Source organism: Meles meles, chromosome 15, assembly GCF_922984935.1.
Source record: "Meles meles chromosome 15, mMelMel3.1 paternal haplotype, whole genome shotgun sequence".
Classification (NCBI taxonomy): domain Eukaryota; kingdom Metazoa; phylum Chordata; class Mammalia; order Carnivora; family Mustelidae; genus Meles; species Meles meles.
This window is the reverse complement of record NC_060080.1, coordinates 36635727-36663371: the sequence shown is the minus strand read 5'-3', so window position 1 is coordinate 36663371 and position 27645 is coordinate 36635727. Positions and strand designations below refer to the sequence as shown.

General features: G+C 49.7%; 1 protein-coding gene across 1 annotated transcript; it reads right to left on the bottom strand.

The window, feature by feature from the left end:
* Positions 1-1171: 1171 nt before the first annotated feature.
* On the bottom strand, positions 1172-4561 carry LOC123925657 (putative speedy protein E7). The gene is made up of 6 exons (XM_045979038.1): positions 4370-4561; positions 4028-4319; positions 2428-2486; positions 2011-2096; positions 1319-1493; positions 1172-1231 (listed from the first exon to the last, which is right to left on the bottom strand). Exons 1-6 carry the CDS (start codon positions 4559-4561, stop codon positions 1172-1174), a joined length of 864 nt encoding a protein of 287 aa, XP_045834994.1.
* Between the last annotated feature and the right edge of the window lie 23084 nt (positions 4562-27645).

Below are 27645 nucleotides of genomic sequence, written 5' to 3'. Positions count from 1 at the left end.
GGAGGCAGACTCCGGGGTAAGGAAGTTCTCAGCGCCCCACCACAGATGCGTGTTAGAAAGGGGCTAGGGCAAAATCAGCTGCCCCCCCCAGCCCAGTGCTTGTGTAAGTGACCAGATCCAAGACCAGCCCCCGTAGCCACTATTTGTCTCTCTTTTATTGCGGCAATAATGCAGTTTTCTCTGGAATTTGAGATTCTGACATACATAGTAGTTGTTGGTCCTCAAATAAGAAGCCTGTGGGTGAATTAAACTTTATCCCAACTTGGTTTATCACAGAGCACACTTGACCTTCTTTTCCCTAGGGTCAGAATGGGCTCCGTCACACCCTGCAAAGAGGTTGTGGGTGGCTCAGTTCACAAGATTATTCTGGTATAGCCAGGCAAAGGGTGCCTTCTGTGTTTCTCCAAAGGTCCCCCCCTCCAACTTCAAGTAAGTACAAAAATAAAAACCAATTTAAACAAAAGAAAACGTGTTCTAAAGAGTGTGGTGCTGGCCAAGCGTCCACTTTCATAAATGTGGCATCTACGGTGTGCTTTCTCACAGTTCTCCAGGTGCTTGGTGCCCTTTTTCCCTAGCGATCTGATCTTTGCAGAGACCAAGAGCCCTAGAAGCTCCTTTTGCCTGTGATAAGAGGAGACTGATACATCCTTCAGGGACCCAGCTACTAAGCTTGCTTCATGTGGGACGTAAACACATACCACTTTTGATGACATGTTGGAATTAATCTCTCTTTCCTCCAAGGGCCACCAGGGGAACAGCCCCCCTTTCCAGAAAGGGTGACTTCAGTGTCTTCCATTTATTTGTTTAAAATTTTCAGCTCAGATCAAAACCCTACAGAGGTTTTCATTACTTAGATCAGCATTTCCAGGAGTTTTCCCCAAAAGTTTTTTGATATGCAAATAGGGATCTGGTGTTGCATACATGATTCCATAGTCAAATGCATTTGGAGAGTTTTGATATAAACACAGGTAATTACTTTCTGTATCATGGGAATTCTCAGAGCCCTTAGATGCTAATATGCTGGAAGGGATGCTGTACTGCTTCCCCTTCATGCCCACCAGCCCAGGAGGTGACTGCAGGGGCACAGAAGGTGGGGACCTCCTGCCCGCAGAGCCCCAGAGCACCCGCACTCACCTGCACCACCTGCAGCCCCCGCTCTGTTCCCCGGGGACTAGGGGGCGCACTGGCGCTCCCGACTCCAGACCCAGTGATGCGGGTTCTGGGCCTGGATCTGAAAGGGAAACAGCAGCGTGAGCGCCTGAAGGAAGGGCCCAGCCCCACCACTGGGGTGCGCCCCCTGCCCAGGTCCCCAACAGACCTCTTCACACAATTCTGGGGTGACCCAGGCTCGGTGCCCCATTGCGTGGAAGAACTCCACCTTCAACTTCAGGAACTCCTTGTAGAGCTCTGGCCAGTGCTCCCTACCCAGCAGGAACTGGAAGATGCTCCGTTTGGATGTGGGGTTGTCCTCCTCCATGTCAGAGGCAATGTAGCTGCCGTGGGGAAAGGGGGGACACTTCTCAGGCCCAAATGAGGGCCAGCCTCAGGCAGCATGGCCAGGAGAAGCTGCAGGGGTCACACCAGAGAACCCAGTGCCCAGGGCGGTCTGTCCAGGAAGGAGGGTCTGGGGAGTCCTATCTGTGGGGAGCCTGGTTCCAGAGGGACAGCAGGACTGTCCTCGGGACCCAGCCTGTGGGGCCTACCCTGTGTCTGGCCCAGGCCAAGGTCTGGCTGCTCGCCATTTTCCTGGGGCTTCTCCCTCTGGTCACTCAGGCTCTGAGCAACAAGTGATGTTTCTTGGCTACTCTTGTAGCCTTCCCCTCCCCCATGACCTTACTCATTGCCTTCATCTCCCCACCACAGAGCCTTGTGTGCTCTGTGGCCAAGAGGAACCACCACTTGAGACCCTCAGGTGCATAGTCATGGCCAAGCCCACCCTGATGGGGTGGTGAGGCTGTGGGATGGGCGGCTGGGGGGCAGAACTGAGAGCATCCCTGAGGCGGCACTCACAGGGCCAGGAAGAAGTGGATCCTGTTGTAGAGGTGGCCGGGCAGCCCGACTCGGCCGAAGTACTCCACCACCATGGAAAGCAGGTACTGTGTGGACACGGGAGGTGGGCGAGTGGTCAGTAGAGGTGGGGAGAGTGTCCCACACGGGCTGCAGGTCCTGCCCCATCCAAAGGCCATGGTGGGAACCCCTCAGGGCAGGCTGTGCTGAGGCCCGTGGCATGTGGAGAGGAACCGACGGGAGGCCAGGAGATGATGCCCATGGGCAGGCCAGGCTGCAGGCGGTGTGTCTTCTGGCATGGAGCGCGGGTCCCCCCAAGGCTTCTCCTGCCCGACCAGAAATCTGGTTCTCTGTTCCTGCCCCCACGGGTGGTGACTGTGTGGACCCCGCAGCCCCTCCTCATTTTGGTGCTGCAGATACCTTATCAGATACTTTGAGGAAAATGTCAGCTTCCAAGAAGCTCTGGATCACGGGGTCCTCTGCAAAGGAAGGGAGAAGTGAGGGGGGCCTCGGAGCAGCCCTTCTGGGAGAACTGAGCGGAGGGCTATGGGACATTCCAGAGGGAAGGAGGAAAACTGGAGCCGCCCCCAAGTCCCTTTGTCTCCCTGAAGTGGAGGCAGCCTCCCTTCTGCCAGGAGGGTTGTGAGTCTTAATATCTGTGACAGTGGCTTTTCCTTCCAGTGAGGCCTGTCGTGAGTTTCACCTGTGGGTCTTGGATTTTGCTATTTTCAAATTCCACGTGATGGGCAGGGATACATCCACTGATCATAGAGATGTGACCCGGCTCTCAATGCTTAACACATTTGCCCCAAGCCAGAGCGTGGCCGTAGCCACGGTCTCTGTGACAGCGTATCTATCCTTGTCACTTTATCATGCTGCGGCCGTGGGAAGCTTCCTGCCGCCTCCCACTAACCGAGCGCCCTGAGCTTGTGGTGTTCAGTCCACAGCCCCTGGGGGTGCTGGGTGTCCTGCCCTCTTCCTCCTGGATCCCCTCGTTTCCTGCAGATAATGACCTGACCTCTCGGCCTCCCCTGCCCCCTGCTCCCAGCAGCCTTGTCTGGGATTAGAGTTGTCCCCTGGAGGTCCCATTTTCCAGGGGAGCCCTGAGAGAATGCTGGACGCCGTCTCTCCCTCGCTCCTTGCCTAGGACAATGACACTTGCACAGCAGGGAAGATGGAGGAGTCGAGGATTAGTTCATCCTCCTTGACCCTTCTCCAGTGAGTCTGGCTCTCTGCAATAGAATTTCTGTGATGATGAAAGTGTTCTAGATCTGTACCATTCAATATGGTAGCCATTAGCCATGTGTGGCTGCTGCTGCACACTTGAAATGTGGCTCATGAGACTGAGAAATAGAATTTTTAAATTTAATTTTAAATAAGTAAGCTTTTCATAGCTACCGGTGACTAATGAATGCTGTATTGGACAATATGATCACAGTGTCCCCAGGGCTACCACACTTAGTCCTGCCTCTGCTCCTGATGGCACCTTCTCAGACACATGTCCCCTGAGGACCCCATTTCACAGAACTCCCCTCTCCTTGCTCATACTCTGTCTCCAGGCATCGTTGCCTTTGGAAAAAAGCATTACTTCTCTGCATTTGTCACTGGCTGAGAGCAACTTATTTCTATATAACTTTGTTTTTGTTTCCTCCCACCTTGAACGTAAAGGCAGTGAGAACTAGGCTGTCTTTTCATCAATGATCCCCAAAATCCCAATTGGAGGGAATCCATGAATGTATCTCAGGGGGCAGAGGTCGCAGCCCTTGGCTTGTTCTGAGATGTCTTGACTGTCGAGCACTCTCCTCTGTAGCCTCCCTCCTCCCTCTAAGAACTTGTCTCAGAGAGGAGAAACCTGTTGGCCTCCCCAGCAGAAGCAGGGTCCCCCTCTGTGTCAGGTATCACCAAGACCCCTGACAGCTCAGAGCCCAAGGCGGGGAGGTTTGAGCATGATCCCAGAGCCACTGCCTCCAATGTGACTCTCCGCAGGGCCCTGACCGCTCCATCCGCTCAGAGCACACACCCAGAAGTCGGTAGAATGCTTCTTGGTCTTCAGGACGGTAACTGGGTCTTCTCCTCTTGTTCATCCTGAATTTCATTCCCTCAACATGATTGACCGTCCAGATGTTCCTCTTCTGGACCCTCTTCTTCCAGGACCTCAGCTTAGAGACAGTTTCCAAGGTGGCGGAGTTGGAGGCCGGGATGCTGCTGTCTTGGGCTGCTGCAGAAACAGAAGATTCTGAGTGAGCGTGGATGTGACCCACCTGGGAACTGGAGTCCTTGCCTTGCCGCACACTCTGATCACCGCACCTGGACTCAGCCTCGTGAAGATAAGATGGTAAGTGGTCGCTCAGCAGCAGGTGACCCTTCGTGCAGGGACGCTGAGGCACACCTGGGGACACATACCTGCCGTGACATCCATTGATCTCCTCCTCGTCCGGCCTCTCATTCTCCTGGCTCTCCGCTCAGGTACAGCCTCTGAAGAGGCAGAACCGGAGGGCAGAGGGCTCCTGTTCCGTGGAGCTGCAGGGAGAGAGGAAGGACCCCGTGTCGACATGGCAGGAGGACCCACCTGGGAAATGCTAGGCTCTTCCTTTCCCGCTGCCCTTGAGAATTTTGCATGTGACACCTGGAGGCATAAGAGAGTGACCATCACCCCTTTGCGCCTGTCTATAGATGAGCGTAGGGATTGAGTTATATTTCCCTTTCTTTGCCAGGAAAAGCTGCTCTCCTGTGCCTCTTTCTGTGGATTGTTCTGCCTGGAGGATACCTCTACAGAGACAGATGTAAAATTCTCTCATCATGATGTCTTTAATCGCCACAAACGTGCACAGGCTAGTGACATCCCTGTCTCACCCCGAAAGCCCTTTCCCCTGCCCATGCAGACCCAAACGCATGAGAGCAGAGAGGAGGAGAGGAAGTAATGTTGGAGCCTTGGTGTTCCGGCAACTTCAATCACTCAGAGACTGGGCAGAAGCCAGATGACCGCACACACTTGCTTTCCCTTCCATGCATACCCCTTTCTTCTGACTCTTCTTTGCTGGGTCCTGTTGGCTCGGAGCAGTCTCTGAGGAAGCTCATGTGGAGCCCAGAGGGATCCTGTCTTCTCTGCATATGGGAAAAAACAGAGGGCACTCAACCTGATTCTGACCGGGCCATTTCTATTTGCTTAACCTGCTCCTGGTGAAACCTAATAATAAATAAAATGGCAATAAAAGGGGCGCCTGCACAGCTCAGTGGGTTAAGCCTCTGCCTTCAGCTCAGGTCATGATCCCAGGGTCCTGGGATCGAGCCCCGCATCGGGCTCTCTGCTCAGCAGGGAGTCTGCTTCCCTTTCTCTCTCTCTGCCTGCCTCTCTGCCTACTTGTGATCTCTCTCTCTCTGTGTAAAAAAAAAAAAAAAAAAAAAAAAAAGGCAATACAACAAAATAAAATAGCTAACAGTTATTTGTTGCTTATTGAACTTCCAATATTGATCAATGCATAAATAATGACCTCATTCAATCCTTATAATGATCTGTGAGGTAAGGTGTATGACTTACATGATTTACACATGGGGAAATGGTGACTTGAGTTGAGTAAGATTTGTTCCTTGACTGAGGTTAGAGCACATTGGAGTTGGGATTAGGACTTGTGTCTGACCAGTGCTCAAGGGAGGAATGGCCAGGGGCAGCGAGAGTTGAGCCTCAGTCACCCTTCTAGGAAGGCCGAGCTGGGTGGCCTTACATACTCAGTCTAGTACAGGAATGAGTGACACTCACCCAGAGCGGACCTCCTGGCTCTCTCAGGATCTAGGTCCCTTACCCTTACCCAGAGCACAGCCTCAGAACAGTGTGAGAAGAACACTCACTGTAGCCAGGTCTTTGGAACCAAATGGCTCCCAAGATTCCAGAGCCCTTGACACGAGTCACTGATGACATCACATCATTCCACCAGGAACTGCTTTTTGGTCTATAAAAGGTGGTCAAGGAAAAGAAGATGCACCTCAAGGGCAGGCAGTTAGCGTCCCAGCCTGAGTACTGGGCTCGGCTCACCTCCTTTTATCCCAACGTTGTCTCCGCTTTGAAACTCATCCTGTGTATAACCAAGTCAATTAATGATTCCAGATGAAAGCAATGCACCCACATATCAAAAACACAAACTTAAAAGTTGACAAATTGCTCCTCCATAATAGAAAGCAACTCAGGTAATTTATTTTTACTATCTTCTTATTTCTGTTTAGGTATGTCACAGTAAGATGAAAAATTTTTAACGTTTATATTTTGAGATAATTGTAGATTTATATGCACTTGTAAGAACTCTTTGCCTAAATGTTAGGTGTGGCTCTAAACAGGACACTGCTAATTTTTTTTTTTAAATGGACACATTGGGACACACACTTTCATGAATGTCATCTAGTTTGATCTAGTTTGAAGTGGTCACTCTTGGCGATTTTACATACAGACGGTATTCCTATTATCGCTCCAAATTCTTTGTGAAGGGTCTTCAGAAAATGGATATCCTCAGTGGTGGCACGTTTCCTTTATTTAAAATTAGTTTTTTCGCATCAGTAGTGTCCCTACCCTAAGGCAGGTGATGAAGTCATTTCCACCAGCTGCTCTGCTGGGCCCCAGAAGGTGGTCAATTCATATTTGTTGAAATGAACCAAGAAACCAGGGAGGGGGTAGAAAGCTGGGGATGTTCATTTGCTTGGGGAACTTTTAAATAGGATCTTCCAAACTGTTAAGACAACACTTGGATATCTTTACGTTGGTGTGTTTGCCTTGGAAAACAGACCAAAAAGGAACTATTATGTTATAGTTCCACTTCGCAGCAGGTACCCTGACCTTTCCCTCTGCATGTTGGAAAAATATTGAACCCAGTGATTGAACCTCTTGGTTTTCGCATCTCTAAAATAAGAAAAAGAGAACACACCTCAAATCAACTGTTACGAGGGTCAAAGGACCAAAACCTATTTGTCAAATGTTACCTGGCAAATGCTATAGTTGTAAGCCATAGGGAGGTGTCTGTCCCTCATCTTTAAGTCTGAACACATGTGTAGAATAATTCTGTGATGTAAGGTCCCCTTGTCCTGAAGTGCCCTCTCGTGAGAGCAAGAGACTCAATGGTCGCCTTAGATAATAGTTCAGGTGACCAGAGCTCTTTGTTAGGGAACACAGGTCTGGAGCTGGGTTCCAGGGTAGGATAGTTGATTGGTGACATTCTCTAGTCACCTCCAGCCCTGCAGGGTGGGTGGGGGCAGTGCTTCTGATAAGTTCATTGGTAGGTGGCAAAGCCCGGTCCACCCCTTCGACTTTTGCTATGTGATGCCCACAGTGGCCAGTAGGTGGCGCAAGTCGCACACCACTGCCACTGCTGGGGCCGTGCTCTTTGAGCCGTTCTCAGAAGGGAAAGGTCTATTTCTAATCCAGCCTGGGCTTTATGGCAATGCTTAATCACATGGAAAGGAACATGCAATAACTACTGGTATTTCTGTAAACACACATGCTAAGTGCAGCTGCCAGTTGGGGATGAGGACAGAAGGAACACTCAGGGAGAGGTCTCCTGAGGACAGTCTATAAAAGGAAAACCCTGCGGCTTTTTAATTCAAGAGCCTCCCAGTTAACCTTTCTGACTCATAGAAAGAAACATTTAGAACCTGGAAGGACAATGATAACACATTTTGTGGATTGTAACCTGGTCCTCTGTCTATGCTGCCCCCTCCCCTTTCCTCCAAATGGCCAGTTTCAGAAGGAAAGACCAGTCCCCCAGCCCAGGGCAGGCATGCCCACCTCCCAGCCCCTGGCAATTCCTGGCTGAGGGGCAGAGCCAGCGCTTCCTGAACTGACCGTGACTTATTTCTCTCTCCCTTGGTCCTGGCAAATTGCCTGTGTCTTGCGTTCCTTCTTTCTCTGTCCTTTCCTCCTTTCTCATCCTACCGTTAATAAAACCAGCATTGGATCGCGAAGCTGAAGGAGGAGACACGTCACAACAAAACAAAGAGTGAAATCTGGTCATTGATGGAGCCATAAGGACCGGGGGCTCTTGATTTCAATGTGCAGACTCTTAAAGCACTGTCATACGGTACACATAACATAAAATTAGCCATCCTGGCCATTTTTACGTGTACTTAACACATTCATGTGGTGCAACCGTCACCCCCATGCACCGCCCAAGTTCTCCTGTTGTAAAACTGAAACGCTGTCCCCGTGAAACACCAACTCCCCATTGTCCCCTCCCCATGACCCCTGGCCACCACCGTTGGACTTTCTCTCTCTATGAGTGTGACTACTCTAAGCGCCCCATCTACGTGGAGTTGTACATCCTGGTAGTTTTGTGACTGACTTATTTCACTGAGCAGAATGTCCTCGAGGTTCATCCGTGGAGCACGCGCCAGACTTTCCTTCCCTTGTAAGGCGAATGCTATTCCCTGATGTGTGCACACCAGATTTTCTTTATCATCCATCCATCCATCGACGCTGGGATTGCCTGCATGTTTCAGTTATCACAAATATGTGGCTGTTAATGTGGGTGTAGAGAGATCACTTTGGGACCTGCTTTCTGTTCTTTTGTGTAGGTATCCAGAAGCAGAATGGCCGGATCATGTGGTAATTCGATTTTCTAGTGTCTGAGACGCTGCTCGATTGCTTTCCATCGAAGCTTTTACATCTCATCCACAGGCCTCACGGGTCCTAATTTCTCCGCATTCTTGTCAGCACTTGTTTCTGTTTTGTTTTGTTTCTGGATAGTAGCCATCCTAATGGGTATGAGATGGTGTGTGGACACTGAGTTTGTTTTCTCTAGGGCTTTCTCTTGAGTGGACTGGGCCACCTGATTTCGTCTTATGACAGTGGTCTTATGATAAAGAAGATGTCTTCCCGCCCCCACCCACTCCCCAGAACCTCTGCCCTCAGAGCCCTCCAAGTGTGGGTACATCTCGGGCCTGCCACTCTACCAGGGGACCCACTTGAGAGCAGCTTCATTTGGACCAGTCTTGGGTCACCAGAGTTTCTTGAGGTGTTACCAGGTCTCAGCTTGAGCTCCTCTGAGGACGGGAGCAGGCAGGCTGATTTGCTAACTGCATTGTGGTGCTCTTCTGCTCCACAGGGGGAAGGTCCCAGGGGTCTCTCCCTCAGAAGGCTCTTGCTGGAAGGAGTCTAGGGAGCGTGGGAAGCTTGAAGTCCTCAGCCTGCCTTTGAAATATCTCACAGCATCTCCAGGGACATGGCGTGGGCACGTTTACCCAAAGGGTGACAGGAGTCACCAGAGTGTCTGCCCACCCAGACTTCAGTCGCCCCAAACGTTCTCTTGGGGCCACCTGCTGTATATCACTGTGGGGCAGCCTCCTAATTACAGATGCATTTCATTTAAAAAACTTTCCAGAAACAAAGTGAAACTTTCTCGCGCATCTTGTGAGAGATATGTTCCGTGGCAGATAGCAGTCAGTAAAGGGCCATCTGCCCCCACAGAGCGGAGACTCGGGAGGGGCCCCAGCCATGACTCAGGGTGAGTGACCAAGTGCTGGGGTCTATGGGGGAGCGGGTGCGATGGCCTCAGGTAAGCCTGCGCCCGAGTCCCAGATTGGCACTTAATTTGTTCTGTGTCCTTGACCAAAATGAGCTTAATGAGAGCTACCGTTGGAGTTGCCCGGAGGTTTAAAATGAGCCAAGGATGCACTTGCTTAGAAGCTTCTGGAATAGGGAAGTACTGTCCATGGTCTCCCTCTTTTCCCTCTTGTCGTCTGCTCAGCACAAGATGGGAGTGTTGTTGAGCCCGAGTCCAGGCAGAGAGACGAGGAAGATCAGGGAGTAAAAGCAGGAGTCTTTTGGTGGACAGCTGCCCCGGCAGACAGGCAGACGGACAGACGGTTGTGTTCCCTGCAGTGGGAAGAGGAAGGTGGAGGGGATGGTGCTCCAGCTCGGGGATTCCTGGCTCACTCTGGCCAGGGATGAAGTCCCACACAGCACCCCCCACTCTCTGGTTAAGCTGGGGTTTGGCCTTTGGAAGGGCTCAGCTTTCCAAGTGAGGGCTCTGTCCTGATTGCTTCTCCGTCGCTGCCACCAGGGACCCAGCTGCCCAGAGGCAGGTACAGCTTACGGAACTGCAGGAGAATTTCTAGTTTTATTGCTTTAGAAAGATCACATCATTCATTGAGCATTGAGCTTACGTTTTGAGATGTTTGTTGGCTGGTAATTAAAGGGCTATTCACGATAAGGGCTTTTTATTAAACGGAAGGTAGTAATTTCTGTGACGTGGGTCCGCAAATCATCTTGGTTAACAGTTTACAGTTTGCCTTTCACTGATTTCGTCTCATTTTTTCCTTTGACGCACCCGTGTGGCAGCAAGTCCCCCTTTTCTAGATGGGGAAACGGAGGCTGAGACGGAGGGCCCCTGCAGGCTGTGAGGGGTGCCTGGGGCGTCTTGAGGGCACACTCGTCTTGGTGCTGGCTTCCCCAGTCCCCGTCGGTTAATGTGTGTCTTCAGCTGTGGTTCGAGGACACACTTGAAGGCACTAGAAGCTCCCTTTCCAAGAGGGAAGATTGGTTTCTATCTCAGCCTTAGGCAGGGGATGCAAACCACCACCTAGTTCTGTCTGGGGTGTGGACAAAAGGAGAAGGCGGATTGAATGCCGATCCTGCTTTGCTACTCACGAGGAACCCAAACCTTAGCGTTTCACTCTGTCGTTTCTATCTTTCCCCTTCTCAGGGCTCTTCGGTTAACTAACCAGGGGCAGGAAATGACCAGCCCTTTCTTCTCCTGGAGAGGCTAGAGAACCCGGAGAATGGTGAGGAGCACAGCTGTTGGGAGGAAAGGGGGCGGGCAGAGAGCGGGGCTAGCTCATTTGACAAGGAGTCCTGGGAAATGTGAACATTGGATGTTCTTTGCTGAGTCAGAGCATCAGCTGGCCTCCTCTATTTTTTGCAGATTCCCCAAAACTTGGTTGCAAAGGGCCCGGCACCTTCCCGGGTCTTTTGCAATCTGGAATGTAGGCAGCGTTCAGCGGAGACTGACGTCCATGGCTGGGGAGGCTCCCACAGTCCTTGCATGCCTGGCGGCTGCACTCTTTAATTCGGGGACTATTGTGGTATTGTTGGCGTTATTCAGGGTTTTGGTTTCAATAGAATCTGTGATGATTTCTTTGTTATTTCACAGAAATTGGTACCCATGGTTGGTATGTAATGTGGTGGCCTTGGTTCTCTTGCTTTTGCCTAACACCTTTCCAGAAGAGCAAGGCAGTGGGAAAGGGAGTGCGGTGAGTTTGTTGACCTGCAGACATCAACCGTGGGACCTGATACTCTTGCTCAAGAATTTGCCCAGGCTTGGGGCATTTGTAAGTTTGTAAAAATAATATAGTTGGTCTTCACTGTTTGCCCCCTAAATATGAAGAAGCTTTGTGTGGAAGAAAGAATTCTGCTTTTCTAGAATCTGGCCAGATCTCACAGGGGTGACATGTTTTAGTACTTACATTTTCTGTGTTCCTGTCCCTCTGACTTTTATAGATTTGTCTTATTCCTTTGAATTACAGATGCTCATGGCACATACTCCTTGGGATCCTTCACGTCATTTATGGCGAATTCCTAAAGGTCATACCAGTGTTTCTCTCATGGTCTAAGAACTCACAGCGTCGATCCTTGAGGGCAGGGTTCCTCTCTGGACACCTGGAGCACCCAGCCCTGACTTTTTGTCCTCCAGATGTTGCTGCGTAAGTAATCACCTTGGACACACCCTCTCCTGTGTGGGGACCCCTCTCTTGCAAGGTGATGGAATGCGATATCTCTGCGGTGGAAATCTTTATGTCTTCTTTTCCTGGGATGCTCGGTGGCCAGGCTGTGGACCCCATTCTGGCTTTCTGAAGGTGTGTCATGGTTCCTGACATAGACCACCCTGTTTTAAAAGGGAGAGGACCCCAAGGATCCCTCCCAGACTCTTGTTTCCTATAACCACCTATAACTTTCTGTGGGAACAGAGGCTCAGATGGTAAGTAAGGTAAAGAAAGACAGAAACGGAATCTGTAGACTGATTTTTTGGAATAGGTAGGTAGGATCTTTAAAAATATTGAAATATCATTTACATTACAAAATCAATATATTTTGATTAATTAACCTATTGTACCCTTAATGAATTTTGATAATTATATAGAGTCATGTAACCATTGCCACAATTGAGATATGGAACCCAGAGATGTTCCTTTGAACTTCTTCGAAATAACCCCCTCCCTTTGGCCCCAGCAACCAGAGACCTGATTTCTATCAGTATAATTTTGCCTTTTCTCGAATTTCACAGAAATACAACCAAACAGTATGTAGTGTTTGCATCTGGCTTCTTCCGCGCAGCATAACCGATTTGAGACGGGTCTGTGTCCCCAGGTGCACCAGTGGTCAGATCCTTTCTCCTGTGGAGTGGTTTTACCTGGCATGGATGGGCCACATTCGACTTCCCATTCACCAGCTGATGGGCATCCAAGTCATGTCTAGTTTCTGGTGATTATGAAGAAAGCTGCTACAGGTCTTCGTGTGCATGTCTGTTTTCATTTTTCCTGGGTAAGTACCCAGGATCTGGTTGGCTGGGTTGTGGGATGGATTTATGATTTGTAAGATACTGCCTGTTTCCCAAGGTGGCCATGCCAGTCTGTTTCCAAAAGGGGCACTTTTAGCTCAGGATGCGTGACTGCCCTTCCTGATGTCCGTGGGTATCTCTCCATGCAATGATTTTTTTAAAGAAGTTTGTTGGACATGTAAGGAGGGTACATGACTTTTAGGCAAAAGATGATTGCCTCTGTGTGGATGAGATGAGCTGGGTTTTGAACTCCGGATGCTGTAGAAAGGTTTGCATTGTCCTGATGAAGAACACAGGTACACCCTGACACAGCACAGGTGGGAGTCACGTCTCCCCCATGTCCTTCTAAGTCTCACCCGTCAGTTTTGCGTGTGGGCGTCGCATGGCAGTTCCAAGTTCATCCTGAGTTGAGATAATGCCTGGAGGCCAGAGGAAAACTATCTGGGGCTGTCAAATCTGGCGGGAAGTGATTAATCACGGAGACTTTCCTGGCACACCGAACTGACCTTTCTCCCACGTGCAGCAGGGGCAGGCAGGGTCAAGTTTAAATCCGAGATGACAAGTGTCTGGATTAAGGAAGGTTGCTGCTGCATGTTTGGCTTGGGGTCAGTGGCTTTGTGTCTCACACCTGGCGAAAACTGACTCCCAATTGAAGAAAGAGTTACGGGAGCACGTGTTGACTCAGCTTTGGGCTAGTGCTCCCTGCAAGGTTTTCGCGACCCACACGCCCTTTGCATGTGTTGGGGGGGCATCCTGGTTTCTGGCAGCACCTGAATTGACTGTTTTACCTTGGAAGCCCCTTGCTCATGGTGCCTCTGAACCTTCGGAGTGCAAAAACATTGCTTCTCTTGGAGTCCTTCGGCTGTCTCCTGGGGAGCGGGTTTTGTTGGTCTGAGCTCGCAGACACCTGCTGCTGTCTGTGGGCCCCAGAGTCGCTCCAGGTCATGTAATTTGTGGCACTTAGACAGTGTCATTTATTTATTAGCAGGCAAAATTTGGCCTCTGGAAAAAAAGGTGCCCTCTCTTGTGTCGTCTGAGGCTGTGGTTCCTTTGGAACCCCTAGTTTATTTATGGTTCAGCAGTGGGAGTCCATGTATCAGCTGGGGACACACAAGGAAGTTAAGGCCCAGGGTCAGACTTGGTTGAGGTTCACTCCATCTAAAGCCTTGGCTAAGGAGGGTGTGTGTCTCGATTTTCTCATTGAGAGCAGTGACTGCACACTAGAAAATGTCCCACCACGAACTTCCGGGCTATAGCTTGTCCTTTCCAAAGGTAAGGAGGTCCTGTTCCAATGTTGGAAGACCCTGGGAGGCCTACCCTGCCAGCCCGGTCGGCAGTGAGAGGCTGTCCCTGGCACGCAGCCCTGTGACGTCCAGGCGCCGAGTTTTTCTTGGGGGTCTGCTTCTCCTTGGGGCTCGTCTCGGCAACAAGGTCCCTGCCTGCCTCCGTGTGTGCTCTGGTGTTCCCTCGCCTTGCTTAAGACCAGGCTTTCAAAATCTCTCTGAAAGAGAGCAGCAGGTAGTATTACCTAATTTGTCTCTAATCCCATAGTCCTAGGATAATCCTGGAGGGGAACATGGTCTGCTGAGCACACCCTTGCTTACTCAATAAAAAACACACTGGGAAACAGTGGTATTTTTCTGTTTTAAAATAGGTAGGTTTGGAAGGAGCTGGGAAACTGTAGGGTGGAGTTACAAAATGACTATAATTGGAGGGAGAAGTATTTTCTTTCAATTTTGAAGCACATTAAACAGGATATACAATTTAGAAATAATTTACAGTTGGAGGAGGGCTCTGAGGGGGGCACTTCTGTTGGAGAGGGTGGTCAGAGGGGTTATGGGGAGGAGCCCCAGGGGACCCCTGTCCTGTTCTCTTCCAGCTTCAATGTGGCCAAACAGAGCAAAAAGTCATAGTATTGGAGGAAAAAACCCCGTTTTTCTCCCTCACAGGAGGCAGGGGGATGCTGGGCTGAGTGTGGATTATCAGCAGGGGAAAGCTCACCCTGTTGGCACAGGTGAAAGGCTGCCGTGGGCCTTGCTGGGAGCCCCCAAGAGGCACCGGTCACATGGGGCACCACAATGGTGGCACTTCTCTTTGCCTGCACAACTCTCAACGGTGTGAGGAACGAATGTCTGCTGGATGCCTCTCTGTGCTGGGTACTGTGCCCTGTGTTGGGAAGTCAGGACACAGACAGGGACGCGTCACCCTGTCACCAGGAGAGAGAAAGCACCCTGGCGCAGGACGACGGTGGTTAGGGCTGGGTTAAGGGTAAAGTTCAGGAGACTAGGCCTGGCCAGGGGAGGGGATGTCATGGGGGGCTCTCTGGGGCGGGGCTTCCAGCAGCGCTTGTGGGGAGGATAGCACAGCAGGAATGAGTCAGAGAGAAGGCAGGGGCCGGGAGACCTTCCTATAAAGTTCAATGGTGTGAAGGCGGGTGCTCAGGAAGTTGGCATGCGGTGTGAGCCGTTAGGCTCGGGGGAAGGAGCGGCCGGCAGTGGGCTTGGGAGGCAGGGCCCAGCTCTGGGCCCCAAGGACGTCCGCCCAAAATGTTTAGATAATGGGCATCTCGGATGGCTCAGGCTTGTGACCATGGGATGCCGTTTTTCAGACAAACCTGCTAGAGGACCCCAGACCCATTTGCAAGGCCTTTCCCTCTTTTTCTCCTCACTCTCTCAGTAGCTGGATCTGACTTTGGATTCCTTCAAGACGCGTCAGCCAGTCTTCACGTAGCTGCCACTGCACACGTATGTTCTGTCAGCCGTCTGCTGTGGAACACATGGGCTACCACCTGTAGCATGCATGCATGTGTGCACGCAAACATGTCACATACCAACGATGCCACTCTTCTTTCCCCACCCCTCAGCGCAAGTCTCACGGGCCTCCATTCTCCTTGAACTGCAGACGCATACAGCCAACTGCCGGCTTCCTGTCTCCTCCTGGATCTCTCTCAGGTGTCTTGAACTCTCCATCTCCTGAACCGAACCCTTTATCCACACTCCCTTCCCAGCCTGTCCTTCCTCCAAATTCCCCCTTCCCCCACAGTCTCTGCTGAAGCCCCCGTCTTTCTCCCAGCTACTCAGGTGAAAACCCTGGAGTTGTCTTTGACTTCCTTTTTCCTCTCACCCCTGGTGCTTCATTCGCCAGGCATCCTGTCAGTTCTTCCTCCGAAATACAACCAGAATCCGTCAACATCTCCTGATGCCCGCACTTGCAGCTGCCATCATGCCCCATCGGACACTGGGGGTGCAGCCGCCACTAGACTCCTTTCTCCCCTTGCCTCGCAGCAGCCTATAAAAACAAGTCAGATCATCCCACTTTCCTGCTCTGTACCCTTTCCCTCAGAATAACGTTCCAAGTCCTTCTGTTGGTCCACAAACCTCTCCATGGTCTGGTCTGTGGTACCTCTGTATCTTTACTTGTGACTCAGTTCACTCTACTTCATCTTCTCTTTACCAGGTTCTTTGAAGTCCTTTGATATGTAAGCACACACCTGCCCCAGGACATTTGTTCTAGCTGCTTTCTCCTCCCAGAAAATTTTCCTTCTGCAGGCTCTTCCTCTCCTTTCATGTCCCTTACCATAGAGGCTTTCCCGAGCCACCTTGTATAAAACAGCAGCTTCCCCTCCATCAGTCTTTTTTTTTTTTAATAACTAAGAAATAAGCCTCATATTGTGTGGTCTTTATTAAAATACCAAAACACAGGAAAACTTGTAAAGAAACATTTCTATTCCAGGGATTTGCTTGAGCATTAAAAATACTTTTCCTAGTTCACTTGAGTTTACAGAAGGATTTCATCTGTTTCTGTAGATTCACTTCTTGGGATGAGGATGTTAAGAGGCCAGGTGTAAGTCAAGAAGTTTCATGAGCATTTGCAATAAAATAACCCTCCATCATTCTTTTATCCCTTAATTAGCCCTGCTTCTTTTGGTTTTACTCACCACTGCTTGGCTTTAATTTTGTTAATGGTCTCCTTGCTCTTAAGGAACTCCATGAGAGCAAAGAACTTTGCCTTTTTTTCTATCATCAGCAGAACCCAGAACAGTTTTGGCATTTGTTCTGTAAGCTGTTCATAAGTATTTGCTGAATGAGTTGAATGAGTTTTAGTGGGTTTAGAGGGGCTGGCTTGGGAAGACATTGGATACTATGGTGCAGATCTAGGCATGGCGTGATTAAGGCCTAGATTAGAGGGGCGGCCTCAGGGATGTGAAGGAAGGAGTGAATGAGGGAAGAGTCTTTCGACTGGATACTGCGGGAGAGGGATGCTTGCTTGGTCACACTTCGGACCTTCTATTTTATAAGGGTTGTGTTTCGGACTCAAGATAACTGTAGGTGCTTAGATGCCTCCTGGTGTCTGGCCCACCCCCCTGCCAGTCCCTTGTTCTGTGATCCTGGGCCCTACCCCAGTTCCTCAGCTCTCACCCCATAACCCTAACCCAGGCAGCTAAGCCTGAGGTTGTAGACCGAAATTTAGAGAAAAGCTTAAAGTGTCTCTTCCAAGCTAAGTAGAAAAGAACAAAATAAGTTGATCTGTGATGTGAGAAGAAGTAAGGGTATATAAAAGTACTAGGTTGCACCTGAGTGCTTGAATTTCTTTAAATTTTGTAGATGGCTATTCGAGATTAATAATTTAACATTATGCTTTGATTAGCATGTAGTTCATTTTCATAGAGGAGTGGAGTTGACCGATAATCATGGCTTTAGTTGTGAGGCTGTAACTCAGCCTCATCATTGACTTGCTAGAAGCTGCCCACGTGGCCAGCAAGGGGCCTAGGACATGTAAAGAAAAATGAACCCATACTTGGAAATGAGGAAAAAGGATACCTCCATGTCCTTTTAATATCATACCTGAGCATTGTCTAATAGGTCCACTGAAGGGTTATTAAATCTCTAGGGGGACGTATCTTTGTTTCATGTATTTCTACTAGCTGTTAGGACTCAGACTCTGTAAAGTTACATGTTGACTTACATGTAAGTTGCATGTACCTTTTGCTTAGTAAAAATGCAAACCATTTCTGTCCGGTTGAAAAGATAACCACAGATGTTATAGTTTTATTGTATCATAGAATATTAACTAGTTTTGTATGTAACTTCATGCAATGAACTGAATGTTTGTGCTTCTCCTCCCCAACCCCCCGACCTTGGCCCCAAATTCATGTTGAAATCCTAATTCCCAAGGTGATGGTATTAAGAGGTGGGGGCCCTTGGGAGATGACTAGGTCATGAATGGAATTGGTGCTTTTTTATTTTTTTAAGATTTTATTTATTTATTTGAGAGAGAGAGAAAGAAAGAGTCACATGAGCAGGGGGAGGGGCAGAGAGAGAAGCAGACTCACTGCTGAGTAGGGAGCTAGACTTAGGGCTTGATCTCAGGACCCTGGGATCATGACCTGAGCTGAAGGCAGATGCTTAACTGACTGAGCCACCCAGGAGCCTTGGGTGGATTAGTGCTTTTATGGAAGAGAGCCCGGAGAGATCCCCTGCCCCTTTTGCCCTGTGAGGTCACAGTGAGAAGATGCCTGTCTATCAGCCTGGGAACAGGTCCTCACCAGACACCTGATGTGCCGACGCCTTGAACTTGTACTTTCTGGCCTCTGGAACTGTGAGAAATGAATTTTTTGTGACTTATAAGCTACTCAGTTTGTGGGGTTCTGTTCCAGCAGCCCCAATGGACTAAAACACTATTTATTACAGTGTTCTTCCCCCTCGTTGTCCATCTCTGTTTCTCTAATACTGAGAACCAGCTTTGCCATCTTCCTGGCTCCCTCACTGATGAGTTGAATAAATGTGCTTAGTATATCTTTGACTGTATGAGGCCACATTTCATCATTTTGAAAATGGTGCTTTGACGGAGGAGATAAAATGTCTCACGTGCCAGCTGTGTAAACCCAAACCTACAAAATGATGTCAGTGTCTCAGACTACATATGTAAGGGTCTTAAGCTACTTTCCCCCCATCTTACTTCTATTTAAAAAAAAAATGTTTTTTTAAGTAGGCCCCATACTGGGTGTGGAGGCCTTGCAGGGCTTGAACTTATGACCCTGAGATCAAGACCTGAGCTGAGATCAAGAATCAGACACCCAGCTGATAAAGCCACCCAGATGCCCCCATCTTATTTCTATTTCTGAGTGTGCATTTCTCAGGGAACCCTGGTCCACAGGTGGGGACAGAATGTTACTCTGTCAGTTCAAGCTAGACCCACCATTTTACTCTGCTCATTCCCCTTCCTATTTCCTTTTTAATCAATTGTTTTTAAAAACATAAAGAACATGATCCAGCAACAAATCCGGACCAAATCTATAACTGAGGTCAGGGGTAGGCTCTGCCAAGCATCTTCTCCACCGTGGTCTGAGGGGCTCTAAATGGGACGTCACAGTTTGCTTGTGGAGCAGGGGGTGGGACTGGGAGTTAGATGTGTGGTCTCACATCTCATGTGCTTTAGGAGACAGAAGGCCTCAGCAGAGCTGCTGTGTGGGGCGGTGCAGAGCCTGGGTGGACCTATTGTGCATAGCCTTGTCTTGCTCTGGCATTAATGCCCCCTGGAGGCGGCCTAGTCCTGCCCCGGCTCTCACTGTGTGTGTAATTCACCAAGGCTGCCATTATCCCGGTGGGGCTTAATTATCCCCTAAGGGCCAGTATGGAAGCTCATCCCCCTACCCACCTCCTGGAGGTGTGGAGACAAATGAGAGAAGGACAGCCTCCCTGCCAGATGGAAAAGTGTTATCTGAGAGTTGGAAATATGGGTAAAAGATGACTCCCTATCCTTTGAATGTTGCCCCAGAAAACACTGCTTTGTGCAGGGTCATTATTCGGCAGATGGGAGAAATTGTGGCTGCTTCATTCACGGGGTCCATGTCACTTAAAACCACCTTTTTATCTTTGAGCCCCGGAGACCCCGGGGGGCTACAGTGTTCCAGAAATGGCCTCATTTTGCATTTCCTCAGGTCAACAATTGAGACAGTTTCTGTTCTAAGAACCTTTGAAAGTGGTTCTTGTTTTTCTAAGACTGTTAACCAAAAATTTAAAAAAAAAAAAATCACCGGTAAGAAAACTCAAGAAGGTCTCCGGCTATTCTCTAGGTCAGTGAGCCCAAGTTTCTGTGGCTCCAGAGTGAGCAGCCACACCCAAAGGTGGAAGGGGGTGGGGGCGGTTGGGGCTCCAAGTGGAGCTTGTTCCAGCAGGAATGGGTGGATTTTCCCCGTGGGGAAGGCCCGCAGCTGCATGCTGACAGAGCTGGACCAAGGAGTGGGTCAGGGCTGCCCTGTGAGCTCACAGACAGATTCTGATCTGAGAGCTGGCCTGCCCTGAAATTAGGGGAATAGTGGACCATGTGCGATGTGTAGAAGACTTCTTTTTGTCGAGATTGTGACTCGTAAAGGTATTTGCCTCCTTGGTCTCATTTAAAATGCTTATGTTTACAAGGTGCCTTTACTAGGAGCAATGTCCATGGATGTTGTTTTCTAAACTGCTGTGTCGTTGACCTCAAGGAAAAAATGGGTTTGCCTTATATTATTGACTCAGCTTGTTGGAAAACATTACCGTGGTGGAGATGGAGATGGGGCTGCCATCTTGAAATAACCTCAAGGTTCACCTGCTCAGGTAGGATGCAGCTTCTCCTTTTATGCACAAACGGATTTTGGAAATTTTCTCATGGTTTGATACACGCAGTGGGACTGGTTTCGTTCCCCTTCTCCACTCTTTCCTAGGGCTTACGTGTATGCACCCATAATACAAACACACGCGCATGCACACATGAGGATTTTTTGAAGTACAACTCAACACTACAAAGAGGCCCCTTTAGCCTAAGAGCACACAGGAACTCTGCTATGGTGAGTTCAATTTTGGCAGTCTGATTGTCTTGTGGTTATTCTACCCTGAGGCCAGACCACAGTGAGGGCCTCCCCTGTCCCCACCCAACCACACCAAAGTGGGGGAAGGGGCCATGGGGAACACAAGAAGAACTTGGCCCCATCACCTGTGAGAAGGTGACCACAGGAGTCTCGCTTGAAGGTCTTGGGATGGGGGTGACTGCTTCCCAGCTCCTGTCCCTGTGGGTTCTGTGAGGGTTAGAATGTATGGCCTGGTGTAAAGTAAATGAAGGTCTTACTCATCCATCTGACTCTGACTGTGTCTGACCAGTTATCAGTAAACTGCTGGAAATGCACTGTTACTTACCCTCACCTGCTGAAGCTGGCGTGCTTGGTGAGTTTGCTAGCCAGCTGGATACATTTCTACCAAATAGCATTGTGGACAGGGAACATTTCTTTGACCCTACTCTAGCACACTTCTCCTTTCCCACCTACTTTCCTGTCTGCCACCATCTATCATCCATCTGGCAGTCCATTAAATTAAATATTTTACAAGTGAGTCCCATGAGGCTTTGTTTTGGAACCTGGATTCAGTGAAGAAGGCACATCCCTGTGTTTTGGTGGTCTTTCTCGTTATTCAGAAGGGATGAAATCATACTATGATGGGAGCTAGCAGGACTAGTGTCTTCCACGGTCAAAGTGGTAGATTTTAGGGAGGTCTTACCCCCATGTAGCTGAGCGCCCACATGGACCTCAGATGGGCATGGGCTGGAACAGTGGCCGTGCCTGTGGCCCTCAGTTGCTTCCTATGGAAACTGGAAATGATTGTGTCTGCTCCACAAGACCCTTGCAAAGATCATGTGGAGAGCACTGAGCCCTGTGTGTGGCTCCTGGGAAGGGAGGGCTAGTAACTGAGGGTCACTGCCGTCCTTGCATTGGGGAATACATTATCGCAGGTAAGCTGAGATGGCACAGCACACCCGTGGAGGAGGACCTGGATGCAGCCTTCATGGAGAAAATAATGTTCCCAATCTTGGCTTCTACAGGACAGCGGGAGTGAGTCCCCCAACTGGCTAAAGCAGGAAGACTGTGGGCCTGGAGCCACTGGCCGCACCTGGGGCTCTCTGGGAATTCTGCTTCCTTGTTCCAGATTGGTTACCTACCCCAGATTGAGCGGGAACTCCGTGACAGGTGATAACTGGAAAGTGGCCTGAGGTACACACAATTCACCAGCATGGCTGGGAATAACAAGAGGGGGCAGGAGGGGAACACAGACCCTTGTGCAAAGGAGTGGGTTTTGAATTCCTTGGGTGAGCTGCTTCTTGTTCTGAGATATGTCATTTGTCTCTGTGTCTTAGAAAGCCAGGCCTGCCTCTCTCGCCTCAGCTGACTCTTGGATTTTGTGAGTGACCCTCTTACAGTCTTCCAGCAAAACACTTCTGAGGTAAACTCTGTACAAAGCCTCGTGCAGTATTCAGAGCAGGGCGAGAGGCAAAGGGCAAGGCATTTGGGTTCTGGAAGAGCTCTGGCCCCCAGCGATGCCCTGAGGCTAGCCCATTCTGGTGTCCCCGTGGGAGACCCAAAGCGGAGACCTGCTGGGGCTGGTATTGGAAGCATCTGCCTGTAACAGGGCCCTGAAGGGAGTTACAGAGAATCGGGCAGGAAAAGGGGTCACTGGGTGATCTGGCTTCCTCTCAACTGCCCCTGGTCATTTCTGAACTAAAATCTGGCCCCAGCCCTCAGGCGTGACTCCCGATCCCAGACACCTGCAAATGGTGATTTCCTCCCACGGTTCTGGGTAAGCAGTACAGTGCAGCTAGCCGGCATTTAAATGACGCCACTAACATGGTTGAATTTACGGTACCCTCCTGAAAAAGGAGATGCAAAGACCTTTGACAGACTGTTAAAGTATGCAAGTTGTGGGATGACGCATGTAGCAAATTTTTATTACATATGAGTGTAAATGTATAAAGTCCTGGAAGGTTGTGTACTAAACCACTGGCAAAGATTGAGAGAAAAGGAGAACTTTAGCTTGGTATATTATGGACTTTTTTTTCCTCCAGAAATTTCAGATAGTCTTGAAAGCATGGCTTATCATATAATACCTATACTCTGTTCTTTCTCTGCCACCTGACAACCTCAGAAAACACAAAACCAGTTGTAGCCTCAAAACTTCCATTGACTCTGCACACATCTGCACCTTCCAGTTCTCTCCACACGCTTCCGGTCCCAGGGACCCCAGGTCTGATGGCTCAGCTCCAAGGCCTCGTTGCTACTGTCATCCACTAATTTCCTTTGTGATCATGGGCTTTATTACTGACAGTTTTTCCTCATCAAGATTCAAGTTCACAAAACCATCCTTTGCCTTGTCGGGAGGCAATTTGGGGAGATAGTTTTCATAGGGTGGGGGGGGGAGAGGGGGAAGAATCTGGACTAATACAAATTTAGAAATGGATCAAAGAGCCCCACAATGCTTTCGATTTCTTCTTCCCTTTCTTCCCTGATGCTTTTGCATGATAAGCTTCCTTTGTTTTCCATTGTGCCTTGCCTTATTCCCCTCTACTTTGATTTCTTTTTTTTTTTTTTTAAGATTTTATTTATTTATTTGACAGAGAGAGACACAGTGAGAGAGGGAACACAAGCAGGGGGAGTGGGAGAGGGAGAAGCAGGCTTTCCGCTGAGCAGAGAGCCCGATGTGGGGCTTGATCCCAGGACCCCGGGATCATGACCTGAGCTGAAGGCAGATGCTTAAAGACTGAGTCACCCAGGCGCCCCTCTACTTTGATTTCTTTAAGAAATCAAACTACTAGGTTGATGGAAGTCTGTCCCGAATGCTGAGTTTGCCTTGAAGTAGTTTCCTCTCTTAACTGCACTCTGTTGATAAACTTATCACAACCACATTTTCTTTGATCAGAGGGTTGGTAGGATGCAATCGGAGCTCTAGGAAATGTGAACGTATCACCCTCCATCCTCTGAGGATTCCGTGGATATTCGGCATCAAACATGGCATATCCTCCCGCACGCCCTCCACTCTGCAAGCTCCACAGATGGCCTGCGGCCGCCTTCAAGCTCCCAGCTTCTGCCTGGAGCAATCGGGTAATTAATTCCTGAGACGCTAAGTGGGTGTTGGAGGCTGGGATCCGCAAGCACCCAGGCCTGGGCGGTTCAGGGACACCCTCTTCCTTTGGCCATCCGGCCTTCCCTGTCTCTGCCGTGGGCCTCCTCGGCTGCCCCATGCAGGCTCCCGCCTCCCTGCAGCTCCCTATGCCTGCTGGCCATCGCAGTCTGCAGGCAGCGTGGACCTCGGGGTGCGCTCAGCCTGTCCCAGGTTCATGGGAGTCAGAGGGCGGCATGAACGGAGGTGTGCATGTGCCTTAGCACAGCCCTTCAGACTTGGGGAGGGTGTGCGTGAGGAAGGACATGGGTATGACTCCAGTAGTTATCAAACAAATATAAGAACAAAAATCGCACAAGAGTAAAGAGAGAGCTTGCCTGTGGCAGCGCCACTGGAGGGTTGTGTGGCCCTGGTCGAGTCCCCTTCCCCAGCCTGGCCTCACCTCCAGGGAGCCCACTCTGCCTTCCACCCTGCTGGAGACCCTGGGCTCGCAGCTGCTGAGGCCCTGCTCACTTTCCGCTGGGCTGGCTGCTGTCTCGGATTTCTCAGAGCCTGGCTGAGGAGCCTGAGGAGGGCTGCTCCTTAAGGCACTCTCCCTCTGCCTAATGGGGTTGACCCCCTCTGAGAATCCCAGGGAAGGCGGGACCTGTCCTCAGTGACAACACACAGCTTGGGTGGCATCTTAGGATCTGCAGCCTGGGTTAAGGGCTGGTGTCTTAGAGAAGGGCCTGCTCCTTGAGCTGCGGGGTCTGCCCTCTGCCCTCCTTCGTGTAGGGACCCGGAGCTGTGAACCGCCAGCCGGGGGTGGGGGGGAGTGGTGATGCTCAGGATGAAGGCAGGGTGGTCATGGGCCCCAGGAGAGGCTTGGGCTGCATTGGTGGGGTGGCTGCTGGCAGGGCTCGAGGAGACTGCAGAGTCCTGGGGGGACCTCCCCCACATGCCCAGTGGAGACAGATGACTGACCCAAGGCATTTCTTAACCATACACTAGTCACTTCTGCCAAACCTCCCAATCCTGCCAATGGCAACTAGCGAGATTGTGGAGAACACAGGACGGCTGGGATGGGACTCTGGGGAATGGTCTGCCCCAGCACAGCCGCTCTCCCTCCTCTTCTCCCTTCTCTCCCTCCCAGCTGGGCTGCTCTGTCCTTGCAGGGGTTGTTGGAACCGTGGGGTTTGCACTTAACAAACTCCCTGAAGGTTGCTGTTGATGTTTTGGCAGAAAGGGCCTGCACTTCACCTTGCACGGCCGACCTCCATTCCCAGCCCTGCTCCTGGCATTTGGGAGAGACAAAACCCTTTGGGGAGCTGCCATTCCAGCCCGATTCACTCCCTTCCTTGCATCACTCTACACGTCATTTTCCTTTAAGACTTTGCAGCGTGTTTTGTACTGCTGGGAATTCAGTCTGACGAATCAACAGCTTCGTTACTCAGCATAGTGATGAGAGTTACGCATGCTGGCTGTCCAACCACTCACCGGTCACCTCTCTGGTGACTGCCCGCTGCTGACTGGCCCTCAGTGTCCAAACGTGGCTGGAGGCAGCCCAGGCCTTCCGAAGAGTTGTAGATGCAGCAGGCCCGAGGCCGTAGCTCCTTCCAGGGGAGAGGTGTGCTTGACCTTGTTTGCCCTGGGCAGGAGTGGGGATTAGGGTGGGGGGAGGGTGGGAGGTTGGCCCCTGAGAACTGTGTTCAGACTCCTGGGATCTGAACCTCCTGCCATCACACTTGCTGGGGGCGGGGTGAGATTTTCCCTTCCCTGGAAAGTTCAAGTCTTAGAAGGGGAATGAGGACTTTGTTGACATGTTTTCCCTCTTAGCTGAGTCACCTGTGGTTTTTGTTCCCAGAACCCATTCTGCTGCATTTGGGTTTAGGGGGGAGCCGTGTGTGTGTCTTGCTTCTCCCACAACTGAGCCGAGCCTGGCCTCCCCCCTTCCCACACCCCGACCTTCCAGGGAAAGCTTCTGGGTGTGCGGTGAGCGGCTTTCTAGTGGTTGAGAGGAGAAACAGAGAGTAACACGCCTGTTTGCCTCATTTTGCACATTTTTAGTTTGGCAAAAACAACCTCCCCAAACCAGCCTTGCACTGAAGTCACCTTTTAGCAACACCATGTGGCCTCTTGAACCCAGCGATCATGGTCCGGGCTCTGGCCCCTGCTGGTGCTCCGTTCTCAGCCAGGTCTGGCCTGCTCCCCGCGTCCTCCCCAGCCTGCCTGGCCGCAGAGCTTCCTTTCCCACTGCTCAGCACTGGTCCCTCTTTATTGGTTTGCAGCAGATGGCCCCAACATGATGGTGAACCCCAGAGCGGTGGGAACATTCCTGGAAAAGCAAATCAGAGTCACTGTAAATGAAAACAGTTCAAACACGGCAAGGCTCGGGGAAGAAAGTGAGTTTCAGTTAAGATCCAGCGTCCCGCACCCAAGCAAGCGCTGGCCACGTTTGCTGTGATTTCTGCCCGCTGAGTTCTCTGGGTGGGGCACCAGGTGAGGTTCGCGGGGTCTTACCCACACGCTATCCCACCGGCCATCGCTGTGGTGGGAACCAGCCAGTGCGGCACTGCCTTGTCATTTCTTTTCCACTTCTTCCCCTTCCTGACGTGGAATCTACTATAATATTTTGTTAGATGTTGGTTTTGAAAGGGTTTTCACTGATGGCCTTGGCTGATTATTCAACACACTTGTTAAAGATTTTATTTATTTATCTGACACAGAGAGAGAGCACCAGCAAGGGGAACAGCAGGAGAGGGAGAGGGAGAAGTAGGGTCCCCTCTGAGCAGGGAGACCAATGCGGAACTTGATCCCAGGACCCTGGGTTCATGACCTGAACCTAAAGCTTAACCGACTGAGCCACCCAGATGCCCCCAACACACTTTTCTTGAGGGGCAGAATATGAGTGATTAGGAACAGACTCCACAGCTAAACTGCCAGGTTTGGAGCCTTGAGTGCACCTGTCTGACCCAGGACAGGTCACATAAACTCCCTGTGCCTCAGTTTCCACATCTCCACAATGGGGATGAATAATAGTGCCTACCTCACACATTTGTGCTGGGACTTGATTAATGTTATTATTATTATTATTATTATTATTTTAATTGAGGTATAACTGACTTAGGACATTACATGAGTTCCAGGAGAACATGATTTGATATTTGTGTATACTGTGAAATGATCATTGCCATAAGTCTAGTTATCATTTTTCATAATACAAAGTTACACGTTTTTCCTTGTGATGAGAATATTTAAGATTTACTCTCTTAGCAACTTTCAAATATGCACTGTAGTCACTGTGCTGTACATTACATCCTCAGGGCACATTTATTTTATAACTAGAAGTTTGTACCTCTTGACTCCCTTCACCCATTTTTGCCTACCCCCCAATTTCCCCTTCTGGCAACCACCAATCTTTTCTCTGTTTGTATTAGTTTTGTGCCTTTTTTAAAAAAAATTACAGTGTAATTAACATGCAGCGTTATATTAGTTTCAGGTGTACTACATAGCGATTCAACAATTCTATACGTTTCTCAGTGCTCGTCACAATAAGTGCACTCTTCATCCCCTCATCTGTTTCACCCATCCCACCCCCCCACCTCCCCCTTAGTAACCACCTGTTAGTCCTCTGCATTTGAGAGTCTGTTTTTTTTTTTGTTTGTCTCTTATTTTTTCCTTGTTTTCTTAATTCCACATATGAATAAAATCAGGAGATATTTATCTTTCTCTGACTTATTTTACTTATGCTAAATAAAATAGCATAGACCCTCAAGGTCTATCCGTGCTGTCCCAAATGGCAAGATCTCATTCTCTTATTCTTTTTTATGGTTAAGTAGGATTATATCTATCTCTCTCTTTGTCTGTCTGTCTGTCTATCTGTCTAGACAGACATGTTCTTGATCACATGGATCACACGTTTTTGATCCATTTATCCATAAGGATGTTTCCATCTCTTGGGTCTTGGCTCTTGTAAATAATGTTACAATAACATAGGGCTGCATACCTCTTTATGAATTAGTGTTTTTGTTTTCTTTGAGTAAATACCCAGTAGTGGAATTACTGGATCATGCAGTGTTTCTATTTTTTTTTGGAGGAAACTCCATACTGTCTTCCTCAGTGGCTGCGCCAATTTGCATGCCCACCAACAGTGTAGAAGGGTTTCCTGTTCTACATATCCTTGCCCACATTTGTTGTTTCTTGTCTTT

Coding starts and splice junctions, on each gene's coding strand:
- LOC123925657 (XM_045979038.1), bottom strand. CDS start 4,561: ATGTCGACACGGGGTCCTTCCTCTCTCCCTGCAGCTCCACGGAACAGG. Junction 2,487..4,027: donor AGCATTCTACCGACTTCTGG/GTGTGTGCTCTG, acceptor CTTCCTTTGCAG/AGGACCCCGTGATCCAGAGC. Junction 2,097..2,427: donor TCCTCAAAGTATCTGATAAG/GTATCTGCAGCA, acceptor GTGTCCACACAG/TACCTGCTTTCCATGGTGGT.